We start from the raw sequence: 17,038 nt of genomic DNA on the forward strand, positions 1-17,038 counted from the left end.
TGCATATCCTTTTTCCTTGGTCCAATAATATCTCTAAAAACAGTATTCTCAGTATTTTATAAACACTGGTGTCTTTCAGAATTATGTAATTATTATGGAGGTCTGTCATTTAATCACAGTAATTGTTTCATTTGAAATTTGCTAAATAGAAACAAATGAATAAGTTCTTTCATTTTGGGACTAGAGTGTTTTTAAGATAGCTCGTATGTTAAACAATTTTGTTAGTGTACATTTTTTACTTTTTATTTAAAAATACAAATGAATCATTAAACTTGAATTTGTTTTATATAAATTGATTCAGTTTCTGGCTAACATGTTATACCTTTGTTCTTCAATTTTTCATAATATGACAGTAATTGAAAAAAGATACCCTAAGTGAAAAGTAGTTTCCAGGAACTGCAGTTAAATCTGTCGAGTCTGTCAGATCTGTTTAAAAAACAGTCCCTTCTGTTTTTAGAAATTCTTATCTAAATAATAGAAACTTGAAAATTCATTCTACATGTGATTTTGGATTTATAAAAATTGGAAGCTTCCTTATGTGATTTTAAACAAAAAAATTAATGTTAGAAGATGAGTTTGTTGGAAGTGCTTCTTGTTTGGGACTGACTAAATTTGGGGAAAGTGAACATAGTACAAAAACACATACTAATTAAATGTGGCATTACATAACAGAAATACAGTTCATGAACTTTATTTTCAACCTAAACTGAAGTTACTCAGAATCCTTTTGCTAACAATTATAAAGCATACTATACAGCAGAATTGGAAATGATATTTTAAAATTAATTTTGTACCTGAAAAAAAACTTAGCATTAGACAAACTTTTCATGAGTAATTTTTTTTTTTATCATTTTAGGAAATTAAAGAAACTGAGTTTAAGGGGGTTCCAATTAGTTATTTGGAGGTTCATCCCAATGGAAAACGTTTGTTAATCCATACCAAAGACAGTACTTTGAGAATTATGGATCTCCGGATGTAAGTATATTTCAGTATTGACAGGATAAGTACTCACAGAATAAGTAATGAATTAAATTATATTTATAAAATACGGTAGTGGTTCTCAACTAGGCAGTGTCCCCACACTCACCAGGGAACATCTGGCAGTATCTAGAGATTTTTTTTTTATGTTACTTTTAGTATCTAATGAGTAGAGATCAAAAATACTGCTAATCATCCTACAGCCCATAGACAGCTTCCCTAAAACAGTTATCCAGCCCAAAATGTGAATAGTTCTGAGACTGAAATGTAGTTAGTTGCTTTTGTTTTCACAATTTAAAAAAAAAAAAGAAGGTTCTGTCTTCTACAATGATACTGACTGATACTGATATCACTATGATACTGTTGTAGCATTAGTATAATATGATACAACTGAAGGAGAGGGTTTTGATTTATACGTCTCTGTTTTTTTATTTATTTCCAAATAATGGTGAATGTAGGGAAATATCCTTACTGTAAAAGGCAGAAGCTATGCTGAGAAATCAGCATGGACTTCTAGTACACTTTTGTTGTGGTGTTAAGAGTTTCTGTAAAATAAATGAGAGAAAGCTATTTTATTAGATTTCTTTCTAGTATTTAGAAAGGCAAATGTAATTTATTTCAGTTTAATTCTGTATCTTTTTAGGGTTAGCCCTTATACCCTTCAATATTTATGTAAAACACTTCAAGGAACTGTCATGGATGCTGTGGGAGAATAAGCAAAATTAAACCATTTGTTTATAATCTAGTTATGAACCTTCAAAATAAAACCAAAAAACATTTAATTAAGCTAAACTGTGAGACCTTCTAGGACTGGAAGCTACTTTTTTTTTTTTTTCCTGTATGTAGCATCCATGCCGTGCCTGGCAGCTAGCAAGTGTTCAATATGTATTTTAATGAATATAAATTTGTAATAAAAGGACTATATTTTTCATAGCAGCAATAAAGCTGACAACTATAATATAGTCTTCTGTTAAAGACTCTATTGAGAGGCTGCCATTTAAGCTCAGTCTTGATGGGTAGAATTTCGACAAGATAAAATATTTCAGTAGAATAGAAAACAAAATAAAGTTCAGAAGTGAAATAATAGGCGTTTAAAGCAGAGTGAGTTAGTCTGTATGAGCATAGGTTCTTGGCAAGGAATACTGAGAGAGAATTTTAAGCAGTATAGTATACAGCTTAATATCATGCTTGGGCTCCTCAGGACATACTACTTAGAGTTAAATACTGCCTTCTCTACCTCTTTACTAGCTGATCAATCTCTCCATGTGCCTCTTTTCTTATCTCTCAAAGGAGAGAAATAATACGCCATACACATAAGGGTTTTGTTGGGGAATAAGCAACTTAATACATGTAAAGTATTTAAAACAGTAAAGCACATAGCAAGGACCCTAGAAAAGTTAGACCCAGTAACTCCAGATCTGGGAATTTATGTTAAGAAAATAATTATAAAACAGTACAAATGTTATAATATGTATATACACACAAGATTATTTATAGAAATTGTGTTCATGGTAGGGGAAAGCTGGAAACATTCAAATGTCATCCAACAATAGATTTAATGTACCCATTAAAATGTTTATGTATAATCTATATTTTCTGACACGCAGGTCCAATATGACTTATTTTTGAGTGAAAACAGCAGATTACAGAGCAGTGTATCTAATATTCTCTCTGTAAATCAGGGACAATAATAGTACCTACCTGGCACAAAGTATGTGCTGAAATGGTGGTAACTATTATTTCATGAGTGAAAAAATATGGAAGGCTTTGTACCGTATTTAGTAGATGATTTAATAATATGTTTTATCTAATTTTTTCAGAGATCAAATATTCTTTTTATTGTTTTAAAAATTCATCAGGTGGAAGAAACTGAGTATAAAAATTATTATTATTATTATTATTATTACTATTATTATTTGAGACAGAGTCTTGCTCTATCACTCAGACTGGAGTGCAGTGGCACGATCTCAGCTTACTGCAACCTCCACCTATTGAGTTCAAGCGATACTCCTGCCTCAGCCTCTGGAGTAGCTGGGACTACAGGCATGCGCTACCACACCCAGCTAATTTTTTGTATTTTTAGAAACGAGGTTTCACCATGTTAGCCAGGATGGTCTCAATCTCCTGACCTTGTGATCTGCCCACTTCAGCCTCCCAAAGTGCTGGGATTAGAGGCATCAGCCACTGTACCCAGCGAGTATAAAAATTCTATCCATTTTTTAGTAACGAGCTCAAATGCTACTTCCATAAACTAGTCTCTCTTTCTCCACAGTTAGAATTAATTTCTCTTATCCAAGTTTGAAAAGAACTCTTGTTTTTCTTTTGTAGTACTTTGTATGTCCACCTTCTATTTTACATTGACATGTTTCTTCTCTCCTTCTAAATGATAAACTCCCTGGGCTCCGGGAACTAGCTCTTCTTTGTTCTGTATCCGTTATAGAATGTCTCCCATATGACAGATTCTCAAAAAATGTTTGTTGAATAGATATTAAGTATTTAAGAGAAAAAAATTTCTACCACCATTCATTTATATGGTTAAGACAGTTAAATTTGTAAAATCTTTTTTGCTTATAGATTAGTAGCAAGGAAATTTGTAGGAGCAGCAAATTATCGGGAGAAGATTCATAGTACTTTGACTCCATGTGGGACTTTCCTGTTTGCTGGAAGTGAGGATGGTATAGTGTGTGTTTGGAACCCCGAAACAGGTGAATATTTATTGAACTTTAAAAATAATTTGGGGAGGTACAGGGGTTTGAAGAAGTATGAAAATTCTACCATTTTATGGAATAATTTTCGAGGAAATTCTTATTTTGGGTTTTCAATTATGTTTTTTAAGATTAGAAAGCCTTTAAAGGAACTCAGCTACAGCCTAAACTTGTGTTAAATTCTGTTCTTTATTGCCTTAATATCTTTATGGATTTAGAATTTCACATTATAATTCAAGGTTTGTTCTTTCATGGCCTATGATGAAATATTGCTGATCTTAGAAAAGTATTTAATGAAGACCATAATGCAAAATGTAAAACGTTACAAGCTGAATTTGGAATATGACTAGGTAGACAAATTTTTAAACATCTATAATATATTTTCATTAGTAACAGAAACATACCTGTGAAAGTTTTGATGTCTGAAATTTAAATAGCAAGTTACCCGAATTATTGCAGTTCAGTTTTTTTAAATAAACAATTACATTGGGAAGCTCACTTGTGCCTCACCTTTGCTTTTCAAAAGAAAAACTAAAGCTACATGAATGTTTTTAATAAGAAATTCAGATAATTTTATAAAATTTACTCTAAAATTTCTTTAATGAGCAGTATTTGATTTTTCCTTGTTTATTTTCTTATTCTTTCTGTTAGGCATTTAGACTAATCAGCTAACTTAGGTTTTTGTGTGTTTTATTTGTTTCCTGTACCACGTTTTGATGCTTTTGCATTAATCCAGTAGCATTAAGTCTCTCTCACCTACAATAAATGAATCTAGATTCTTTGCTTTTTGACTCCTGACTGATTTTTTGGAGTTCCACAGACCTCTGCTTTAGACATCTTTTAGGCCATAATCATAGGTATCTTTCAAGCAAATGGGTACCTCAAACAGCCTCTAGAAAAAAAAAATGGACAAGTTAATCCTTCACCAAAACTTACCCAACTAGAGTTTCTCTAGTTTTAGAGTCCTGTAATTTCTCCCATAGTTCTACCCAGAGTTCTCTGTTATTTGGAGTTTGCCTAGCTCTGTCCCATCTCAGAGTCATACCTCTCTACTTTGTGCCTTGAAAACCTCATGGAAGAGGTAGAAAGTAGAAAGAGGAGGGTCAATAGAATGCAAAATAAAGATAATTTAATACAGTGTTAACTCAAACATTTATAAATATTTGAAATTTTCATGTAAATATGAGCATCATTACTATAAATATTTTCTAATAAATGGCAGAATAATCTTTTAACAAGACATATCTGATATACATTTTTGAATCTCTTTTTATTTAGGAGAACAAGTAGCCATGTATTCTGACCTGCCATTCAAGTCACCTATTCGAGACATTTCTTATCATCCATTTGAAAATATGGTTGCATTCTGTGCATTTGGGCAAAATGAGCCAATTCTTCTGTATATTTATGATTTTCATGGTAAGTCTACCACTTGATAAGTAAAGAATTAAATAACCTTTATATTTGGACTAAACCAAGAATCAGTCTGGAATTTAAATGTTGGCAAAAGTACACATAACAATTGTGCACTTACGTTGGAATCACAGAAAACTAGCCAGCAGTTTCTTTGTAAATCAATTTAAATAAATAGAATTTACCTAAAAATTATTTGGGAATATGTTAACTAAATTTAAAAGGTAAATAACCCTTAGGAAATACAGATCTTTAATGTTTTCAGTTGACTAGTGAGTTAATATTTTATCCTATGTTCTTACTAAAGCATATAGTTTTAATAAGTTGTAGTTTTGAGAGTTTCTTAACATAAAAAGTAGGGGGAAAATCACGTCAGTGAAAACATCACCTGGAATGAGAAATCGAATATCTTTCAAGCTCTGAAACTACACTAGTCTATCATTCCTGGGAATGATAAGGAAGTAAAAACTTTGGATACATTATTTTTCAGGGACAATATGGTATTCTAAGAATTCTTTGGATTTATGCTGGTTTTCACATATTTCTTTAATTTCTCTCCGGAAATTAGGATGTCACTCTTCTGCATTATACTATTAGTGCTGTCATTCTCAAAATTGTAATTCTTAGTTAGGCAATTAAGTTATAAATCTGAAGTTCTTGATTATAGTATGGATTATATTATGCCTTCCTGGGTGAATTATGTTATAAAATAATGTGTAAAATCAAGATTTAATCTTATTTTAAAGAACTTTATAGAGAAGAAATAATTTCTGCAACATATACTCAGAATTGTATAACACTATTACTAATGGTAGAATTGTCAAACAACACAGTACCATTTACTATGACAAGCAGATGTTAGCAAAAATAAACACTGCCTGAATATAGGAAGAAACAGATGGATTCCTCACATTATTGAATGTCCAAATCTGGTGTCTAGTTTCAACATGTATCCTGAAACAGTTCTCTCTTTGTACCCACTCCAAATCTTCACATAAATGAAGAGTTATACTGAAGTACTTTATATTTGGAACTGTTATACAGGAAGTAGGCAGCAAATAATTTCCTCAGACTCTTAAAAGGTTTTATAATAGTCTTCATTCAGTTTCTAATTTGCTTTTTATGACTTTGAAATTTTCACTACACATACACATTAAAGTTCCACTCTTGTCTTTTTCCTTCAAGCAATTTATATTTTTGTCACTGACAGAGGATTTTATCATCAGATTAGCCCAGGATAGTTAGGTTTGCCAATTTGGTTTTTAGGCAATAAGCATAGAAGTCCATTCTAGAGGCATAGTAGTAGAAAGAGCTAAGCATTTTAGGAGTCAAAAAAATGGAATTTAGGCTTCATTCTGTTATTCTAGTGACCTTGCACAAGCTTCTTATCTTCCTGAAGCTTCATTTTCTTGACCTGCCCTACAAGAGCTCCTGAAGGAAGCACTAAACACACACACAAAAAAACATTCAGTACCAGCCGCTGCAAAAATGAACCAAATGGTGAAGACCAATGATGCAATGAGGAAACTGCGTCGACCAACAGGCAAAACAAACAACCGGTAACAAAATGGCAGGATCAAATTCACACATAACAATATTAACGTTAAACGTAAATGACCTAAATGCCCCAATCAAAAGACACAGACTGGCAAACTGGATAAAAAGTCAAAACCCATCGGTGCACTGTATTCAGGAGACCCATCTCATATGCAAAGACACACATAGACTCAAAATAAAGGGGTGTAAGAAGATTTACAAAGCAAATGGAGAGCAAAAAAAAGCAGGAGTTGCAATTTTAGTCTCTGATAAAATCTACTTTAAACCAACAAAGATCAGAAGACACAAAGAAGGACACTACATAATGGTGAAAGGATCAATACAAGAAGAAGAGCTAACTCTCCTAAATATATATGCACCCAATACAGGAGCACCCAGATACATAAAGCAAGTTCTTAATGACTTACAAAGAGACTTAGACTCCCACACAGTAATACTGGGAGACTTTAACACTCCACTGTCAACATTAGACAGATCAATAAGACGGAAAATCAACAAGGATGTACAGGACTTGAACGCAGAACTGGAACAAGCAGACCTAATAGACATCTGCAGAACTCTCCACCCCACAGCCACAGAATATACATTCTTCTCAGCACCACATCACACTTACTCTAACATTGACCACATAATTGGAAGTAAATCACTCCTCAGCAAATGCAAAAGAACGGAAATCATAACAAACAGTCTCTCAGACCACAGTGCAATCAAATTAGATCTCAGGATTAAGAAACTAACTCAAAACTGCACAACTTCATGGAAACTGAACAACTGGCTCTTGAATGTTGACTGGATAAACAATGAAATGAAGGCAGAAATAAAGATGTTCTTCGAAACCAACGAGAACAAGAACACAACGTACCAGAATCTCTGGGACACATTTAAAGCAGTGTCTAGAGGGAAATTTATAGCAATAAATGCCCACATGAGAAACAAGGAAAGTTCTAAAATTGATACCCTATAGTCAAAATTGAAAGAGCTAGAGGAGCAAGATTTAAAAAAAAACAAACAAAAAAAAACTCAAAAGCTAGCGGAAGACAAGAAATAACTAAGATCAGAGCAGAAATGAAAGAGATAGAGACACAAAAAAACCTTCAAAAAATCAATAAATCCAGGAGCTAGTATTTTGAAAATATCAACAAAATAGACCACTAGCCAGATTAATAAAAAAGAAAAAAGAGAAGAATCAAATAGATGCAATAAAAAATGATAAAGGGGATATCACCACTGATCCCACAGAAATACAAACTACCATCAGAGATTACTACAAACAACTCTATGCACATAAACCAGTAAACCTGGAAGCAGTGGATAAATTCATGGACACTTGCACCCTACCAAAACTAAACCAGGAAAAAGTTGAAACCCTGAATAGACCAGTAACAAGGGCTGAAATTGAGGCAGCAATTAACAGCCTGCCAACCAAAAAAAGTCCAGGTCTAGACAGGTTCACAGCCTAATTTTATTAAAAGGTACTATACTACTAGTACCTGTTCTAACTGAGAGGGGTATTTGTGAAGATTCTATGCGACGATGACTGTGAAAGTGCTAGGTAAATTGATAAGCACAATATTGAAGCAAAAGATAAAATGGGTTTTTCTGCTCGTCCAACCAGTATACACTGGATTATAAGAATTTCTGTTTTAATGTACTGATAAGCATATCTATATGGAAAGGAGTTGAAGAGTTTGTATCTCCTCTCTTTTACTCTGTTGGTCAGCCTTTTGTTAAAGTAGGTTTCTTTCCAGGTCAATTTGTTAGAATATAAATGCATAAAATTAAAAATGTAATGTTATTTCCACACTATCTTAATGTGCAAGAGGAAGGATTTCCATGAACATTTTAGAAATTAAAATATTCAAATAATAGGCACATTAAATTAAAATTATTTGTGCAATCTATCACAAACACAATTTTTGATATGCAAACACACCTTTACAAACAAATTAAAAGTCAAAATGTTTCAACACATTTTTCCCAACTCATTGCTATTTTTAAAAAGAGGAAGCTTAGGAAGAAGTTAAGTAATCTTAACCATCCAAGATTTAGCAGAGTCCTTGTGAATGGTATAGTTCCATTAAAAAAGTGTAATATTTATTACTAACCTATTAGAGTTTGTCTTATATTTTATTTTTTAATACAGAAATATTTTGCTCATAATTTTTTGTTTGAAAATAAAGTTTACATATGGCTTTACACAAATACTTTAATAGTACAAAATTCAAAAAACACAAGAGTTAAGAGATGTTTAAGTGGTGTTTATCAGAGCATCTGATGATTTTCAAGGAAAATGGAGCAAGCTTATTTTTTTAATAAGCTAAATAAGTTGTGAATGAGACCACAGTGGTAGCTAAATGTATCATCCATCTTTCAGTTCTAGCAAAATCTGTGAAGAGTTAGCAAGCATCTTTCCCTGTTAAGCATATGTTCAGGCTGTGGTCTTTTGGGTCTTTCATTCTACTGACTTTTTGCTTTTTTTGGTAAGAAATACGATTTTTACTTTCAGAAGGCAGTTCTGTTTGCCTGATGTTGAAAGGGTTAATCATCCAGTAATACAAAATTTAGTCACAGAGTACCACGAATAATGTACTTTTAGTATTCCCATAATAACAGAGTACTACTCAGAGAAACGGCTTCTACTGAATTAAATTTATGAAGCTGGACTTTAGCAGTTAATGTTTTGTTATTAATCAATATTTATTCACACCAGTCTCTAGGATATTGTTTTAAATTTAATAAAAATTATAGTTAATACTTATATAGCACTTTCTGTGTTCCTAGTACTGTTTTAAGCATTTTACATAGATTTAAGTTTCTGCGATAGTCTTATGACATAGGGGCTATTATCCTCGCTTTATCGGAGCCGCTGCTTTAAATCAATGCAGTTTGGTCCTGGAGTCCATGCACTTATTTGCTACACTAAATTTCCTTTTCAGCAAATTTCTTATAATACTAGTTTCTAAATGTCTAATAATCAAACCTTGTTTTTTCTATAGTACAGTTTTTTCTGTTTCTCTGTGGAGTATGAAGTTTTTTTGTATTTTCTATACTTTGTAAGAAGCAAAGATGGAAGCTTGTTCATCCTTTTCCTGCTACTACCTACCCTGAATACTGACACATAATAAATATGCATGTAGTGTTTTAAGTGGAGTCAAGTCTAATTTGGGAAGTTCTCAGCATGGTTTGATAATTCTAGGTAATGAGGCTGATTTTTCACTAGGTGGCAATGTCACCCCTGAACCAATATTAACTCTGGAGTGCTTTGTAGTCATCATATCTTAGACAAATCTTTGTTAAGCACCTACTGTGTGTCAAGTTGAGCTGGGCTATGAAACCCAGGAATCAGACTCAGATTACTGTGCTCTTTTCTAGTCCTTTGTGCTTCCTAAGTAGTTGATTACACCTCTAAAAGAAATTTAAACTAACCACAACTGACATGATTTCATTAATACATTTCATATTAATGATAACCTACATTGTCATTGTTGACAAACTTTTTTTTTTTTTTTTGAGACAGAGTCTCATTCCGTCACCAGGCGGCAGGGTGGAGTGCAGTGGCGTGACCTCGGCTCACTGCAGCCTCTGCCTCCCGGGTTCAAGCAGTTCTTCTGCCTCAGCCTCCCAAGTAGCTGGGACAACAGGCGCGCGCCACCATGCCCAGCTAATTTTTTTGTATTTTTAGTAGAGACAGGGTTTCACCATGTTGGCCAGGATGATCTCGATCTCTTGACCTTGTGATCCGCCCGCCTTGGTCTCCCAAAGTGCTGAGATTACATGCGTGAGTCACCACACCCGGCCAACACTTATTTTTTATATTATGGCACACTTACCAGAGTTCAGGGCAACATGTACCTTTAGCTTCCTGTGAAATTTGTTATTTAACTTGCTCATTGCCTAAAAGCGTGTGGTATTTATAATGCCATATGTCTAACATAGTACCTGGCATATTACTAATATGCAATAAAAGAATAAATGTTGGCATTAACAACTACAAATCCTGTAGAACAGCATTTTTTTCCTTAAATTTTATAAACCTATATACTGAGTGGCATCATCATTTAGTAAATTTGGGGCTAATAACAGTGGTAGTAGTAGCTAACATTTATCAAGCATTTAATGTGTCCACCACTCTTACGAATATTTTACATACATTAACTTATACAATCCTTCTGAAACTCTTCAGTGTAGGTCCCATTATTATCCTCATTTCACAGATGATGAAACAGAGGCACAGAGAAAACAGTAATTTTCCTAAAATAACACAGTTGGTAGTAAAGCCACCATTTGGTTCCAGGCTGTCTGACTCCAGAGTCCATCTTCTTAATGCATTAAGCTCTTTCTCCTAGGCACTTACTTAGTCTTTGCATTTCATGATCATAAAATAAATTTAAAAGGTAGCTAAATATTCATATGGCAAAATGTGTTGTCGGTTTTCAATTTCAACATCTGGGAGAACCCCTTCAGAAAGGAAGTTTGCTTATCTAGATTAATAGTTCACTCCTTTAAAAATTTTGGGGGGTGGCCAGGTGTGGTGGCTCACACCTGTGATCCCAGCACTTTGGGAGGCTGAGGTGGGAGGATCGCTTGAGGCCAGGAGTTTAAGATCAGCCTGAGCAGCATAGTGAGACCCCATCTCTACATAGGTGAGACTCCATCTATACATACACACACACACGTATATATATATACACACACACATACATAGTGAGACCCCATCTATACATACATACATATACATACATACATAAAAATTAAAATTTTAGGAATGACATTATGATGTACTAAGCCATTATGTTCTCAATATAGTGTAAAATATAACTTTTCTTTAGTATATAGCATTAGTTTGTTGTTTTTTTTTTCTTGAGACAAGGCCTCTTCTGTCTTCTGTCACCCAAGCTGGAGTGTACTAGCACAATCACGGCTCACTGCAGCCTCAACCTCCTGGTCTCAAGTAGTCCTCCCGCCTCAACCTCCCAAGTAGCTGGGACCAAGTAGCCTAGGCCTGGTCTCAAGTGATCTGCCCAACTCGGCCTCCCAAAGTTCTGGGATTATAGGTGTGAGCCACCATGCCTGGCCATATTAAATTTTAATATAACTATTTTAAAATATTTTTGGAATAAGATAATGTCTAATAGAAGTAAATTTAATATCCATGGTTTTATGTACAATATAGTGGATATTATATTAGAGATGGCTATTTGTATACTATTTGTATATGTTCATTTGTAATACTATATACAATACATAATGGAAATTCATTTGTTTTCTATATTGTATATGGCATTCATTTGTAATATTCATGATGAATATTACAAAAGCAAATTTAGTTATCATTCTCATAGTTATATGAGATTGTATCATTAAAATGTAACTAATAGTAGAACAGAATTTTAAATACTTATTTTTAGCTGGGTAAGAGAAATTAAAAGATAGAAATGCCACATTTTAATTCATGCTGAAACTACCTATTTCTTGGTTATATGCTGAATTACCTATTTTAATATTATTCACATACTATATTTGCAAGTTTTTGTCATTCAAGAACTCAAGACATATGGAAAACTTAGTCAACTTGATAGTTTTGAGCATAAACCAGAGCCCTGAATTCCTCTTTAAGGCATTTTTCCAATGTTTACAGTAGTATTTTTAAATGCACTACGCATGAATGATATGATTGATAGGATATAAAATAGACAACAACAAAGACTGGAGTAAGAGAGCACTGGCATTGTAGACAAAATACTACCACTCTCTATTTGACCCTGGTCAAATACTTTAGCTTTCTGCATCTGTTTTTTCTGCTGGTAAAATTAGAATAGCACCTATTCTATTTTATATCAATATTTTTATCAAAGGATAAAATGAAACTATAATGAAGCATGAAGCATAAATACAGGCATACCCCGTTTTATTGGTCTTTGCTTTATTATGCTTCATAGATACTGTGTTTTCTACAAATTGAAGGTTTTTGGCAATTCTATCTTAAACCAGTCTATTGGCACCATTTTTCTAACATTGGCGTGCTCACTTGTGTCTCTCCATCACATTTTGGTAACTCACAATATTTCAAACTTTTTCATTATTATATCTGTTATGGTGATCTTGGATGAGTGCTCTTTGATGTTACAATTGTAATTGCTTTGGGGCACCACAAACTGTACCCATATAAGATGACGAACTTAATCAATATGTGTTGTAAGTATTCTGACTGCCCCACCCACCAGTCATTCTCCCATTCCTCTCTTCAGGCCTCCCTATTCTCTGAGACACAAATGTTGAAATTAGACCAGTTAATAACGCTGCAGTGGCCTCTTCCTTTCAAGTGAAAGGAAGAATTGTACATCTCTCATTTTAAATCAAAAGCTAGAAATGATTAAGCTCAGTGAGGAAGGCATGTGGAAAGCTGAGATAGGGAAAAAGCTAAGACTTTTTTGTGCCATATAGTTAGCCAAGTTGTGAATGCAAAGGACAAGTTCTTTGGTGAACACAAATGATAGGAAAGTAGAACAGCCTTATTGCTGATATGGACAAAGAATTAGTGATCTGGATAGAAGGATCAAACCAGCCACAGTACTCTCTTATGCCAGAGCCTAATCTAGAGCAAGGCGTCTAACTATCCTAAATCTCTGAAGGCTGGGAAGGGTAAGGAAGCTGCAGAAGAAAAGTCTGAAACTAGCAGAGGCTGATTCATGAGATTTAAGGAAGGTAACCATTTACATAACATTAAAGTGCAAGGTGTAGCAGTAAGTGATGTGTAGAAGCTGTAGCAAGTTATCCAGAAGATCTAGCTGAGATCATTGATGAAGGTGGCAACACAAAACCACATATTTTCAATGGAGATGAAGCAACTGTGTATTGGAAGAACATGCTCTCCAATACTTTCATCACTAGAGAGAAGAAGTCAAACCTGGCTTCAAAGCTTTAAAAGACAGACTGCTAGGTGCGGTGGCTCATGCCTGTAATCCCACCACTTTGAGAGGCTGAGGTGCGTGGATCACTTGAGGTCAGGAGTTCAATATCACCCTGGCCAACATGGTGAAACCCCATCTATACTAAAAATACAAAAACTAGCCAGTATGTTGGCATGCGCCCTGTAATCCCAGCTACTCAGGAGACTGAGGCAAGAGAATTGCTTGAACCCAGGAGGCAGAGGCTGCAGTGAGCCAGGATCATGCCATTCCACTCCAGGCTGGGTGACAGAGCAAGACTTCATCTAAAAAAAAAAAAAAAAAAAAGAAGGACAGGCTGACTCTTATTAGGGCTAAGGCAGCTGATGACTTTAAGTCAATGCTCATTGGTCATTGACCATTCCATAAATCCTAGAGCTCTTAAGAATTGCACTGGACCTCTTCAAGGAGAACTACAAACCACTGCTCAAGGAACGAAGAGAGGACAGAAACAAATGGAAAACTATTACATGCTTATGGATGGGAAGAATCAATATAGTGAAAATACCCATACTGCCCAAAGTAATTTATAGATTCAGTGCTATCCCCAGCAAGCTACCATTGACTTTCTTCACTGAACTAGAAAAAACTACTTTAAATTTCATATGGAACCAAAAAAAGAGCCCATATAGCCAAGACAATCCTAAGCAAAAAGAACAAAGCTGGAGACATCATGCTACCTGACTTCAAATTATACTACAAGGCTACAGTAACCAAAACAGCATGAATCTGGTACCAAAACAGATATATAGACCAATGGAACAGAACAGAGGCCTCAGAAATAATGCCACACATCTACAACCATCTGATCTTTGACAAACCTGACAAAAACAAGCTATGGGGAAAGGATTCCCTATTTAATAAATGGTATTGGGAAAACTGGCTAGCCATATACAGAAAACTGAAACTTACACCTTATACAAAAATTAACTCAAGATGGATTAAAAACTTAAACATAAGACCTAAAACATAAAAACCCTAGAAGGAAACCTAGACAGTACCATTCAGGACATAGGCATGGGCAAAGACTTCATGACTAAAACACCAAAAGCAATGCCAACAAAAGCTAAAATTGACAAATGGGATCTAATTAACCTAAGAGCTACTGCACAGCAAAAGAAACTGTCACCAGAGTGAACAGGCAACCTACAGAATGGGAGAAGACTTTTGCAATCTATCCATCTGACAAAGTCTAGTATCTAGAATCTACAAAGAACTTAAATTTACAAGAAAACAAACAGGGTTGTTTTCAACAAGTGGGCGAAAGATATGAACTACACTTCTTAAAAGAAGACATTTATGCAGCCAACAAACATGTAAAATAAGTTCATCATCACTGGTAATTAGAGAAATGCAAATCAAAACCACAATGAGATACTATCTCACACCAGTTAGAATGGTGATCATCAAAAAGTCAGGAAACAGATGCCGGAGAGGATGTGAAATAGGAACACTTCTACACTGTTGGTGAGAGTGTAAATTAGTATAACCATTGTGGAAGACAGTGTGGCAATTCCTCAAGGATCTAGAACCAGAAATACCATTTGACCCAGCAATCCCATTACTGGATATATACTGAAATGATTATAAATCATTTTACTATAAAGACACATGCTCATGTATGTTTATTGCAGCACTATTCACAATAGCAAAGACTTGGAACCAACCCAAATTCCCATCGGTGATAGACTGGATAAAGAAAATGTGGCATATATACACCATAGAATACTATGCAGCCCTTAAAAAGGATGAGTTCATGTTCTTTACAGGGACATGGATTAAGATTGAAACCGTCATTCTCAGCAAACTAACACAGGAACAGAAAACCAAACACCACATGTTCTTACTCATAAATAGGAGTTGAACAGTTAGAACACATGGACACAAGGAGGGGAACATCACACACTGGGGCCTGTTGTGGAGTGAGGGGCTGGAAGAGTGATAGCATTAGGAGAAATACCTAATATAGATAACAGTTTGATGGGTGTAGTGTATACCTATGTAACCTGCACATTTTGCACATGTATCCCAAAACTTAAAGTATAATAAAAAAAACAAAGAAGAATTATACTACATCTGCTCTGCTCTATAAATGGAGCAACAAAGCCTGGATGACAGCACATTTCTTTACAACACAGTTTACTATATATTTTAGGCCCACTGTTATGACTTACCACTCAGAAAAAAAGATTTCTTTCAAAATATCACTTCTCATTCACAATGCACCTAGTCATGCAAGAACTCTGATGGAAATGTCCAAGGAGATGAATGTTGTTTTCATACATGCTAACACATCATCCATTCCAAAGCCCACAAATCAAGGAGTAATTTTGACTCTCTTGTCTTATTATTTACAAAATGCATTTCATAATTCCATAGCTGACGTAGATAGTGATTCCTCTGATGGATTTGGGCAAAGTACATTGAAAACCTGGAAAGTATTCACCTTTTTAAATGTCAGTAAGAACATTCATGATTCGTAAGAGGAGGTCAAAATATGAACACTAACAAGTTTGGAAGAAACGTATTCTAACCCTCATGGATGACTTTGAGGGCTTCAAGACTTCAGTGAAGGAAGTGACTGCAGATTTGGTGGAAATAGCAAGAGAACTGGAATTAGAAGTGGAGCCTGAATATGTGAATTAATTACTTCAATCTAATGATCAAACTAGAATGGATGAGTTATTTCTTATGTATGAGCAAAGGAAATAGCTTCTTGAGACGGAATCTGCTCCTGGTGAAGATGCTGTAAACATTGTTGAGATGACAACAAAAGATTTAGAAAATTCCATAAATTTAGCACTGGCAAAGTTTGAGAGGATTGACTAATTTTGAAAAAATTTCTATGGGTAAAATGCTATCAAATAGCATCACATGCTACAGAGAAATCTTTCGTGAAAGTAAGAGTCAATCAGTGCAGCAAATTTCATTGTTGTGTAAATTGCCAGAGCCACCCTAACCTTCAGCAACCACCATGTTTATCAGTCAGCAGATCCTCCATTAACATCAAAGCAAGACTCTCCACCAGCAAAAAAAATTATGATTAACTGAAGACATAGATGATTGTTAGCATTTTTAGCAATAAAGTAGTTTTTAATTAAGGTAAATACACTGGTTTTTTAGATACAATGCTATTGTGTAATTAATAGTCTACAGTATAGTATAAACATAACTTTTATATGCACTAGAAAATTAAAAACATATGACTTGCTTTATTGAGATATATGCTTTATTGCGGTAGTCTGAAACTAAACCCGCTATTATCTGAGTAATGCCTGTGTCGAGTTCATGAACTAGGCTGCAGTCGGGAAATTGTAGCAATTCTCTGTAGCAGTATGTGTATGAGACATTTTCAGTTGGATAACGTTCTGTGTGATAATTGATAATAGAATAGGAACCAACAAGAGCAGAATAGCATGTACTGTAGGGGATTTGCAG

At 34.5% G+C, this 17,038-nt stretch overlaps 1 protein-coding gene across 8 annotated transcripts in view; it reads left to right on the plus strand.

Annotated features, from left to right (window-relative positions):
* AHI1 (Abelson helper integration site 1) overlaps positions 1-17,038 on the plus strand; it is a 220,647-nt gene that overhangs the window by 65,624 nt on the left and 137,985 nt on the right. For all 8 annotated transcript variants that reach the window (XM_064360653.1, XM_064360649.1, XM_064360650.1 and 5 more), the window contains 3 exons: positions 857-975; positions 3,553-3,683; positions 4,962-5,102. In XM_064360653.1, coding sequence (XP_064216723.1) covers positions 857-975; positions 3,553-3,683; positions 4,962-5,102 — 391 coding nt within the window. The remainder of the gene's footprint in view (positions 1-856; positions 976-3,552; positions 3,684-4,961; positions 5,103-17,038) is intronic.

This window comes from Aotus nancymaae, unplaced genomic scaffold, assembly GCF_030222135.1.
Source record: "Aotus nancymaae isolate 86718 unplaced genomic scaffold, 86718_ANA_hifiasm-v0.15.2.pri h1tg000040l, whole genome shotgun sequence".
NCBI classification, from domain to species: Eukaryota; Metazoa; Chordata; class Mammalia; order Primates; family Aotidae; genus Aotus; species Aotus nancymaae.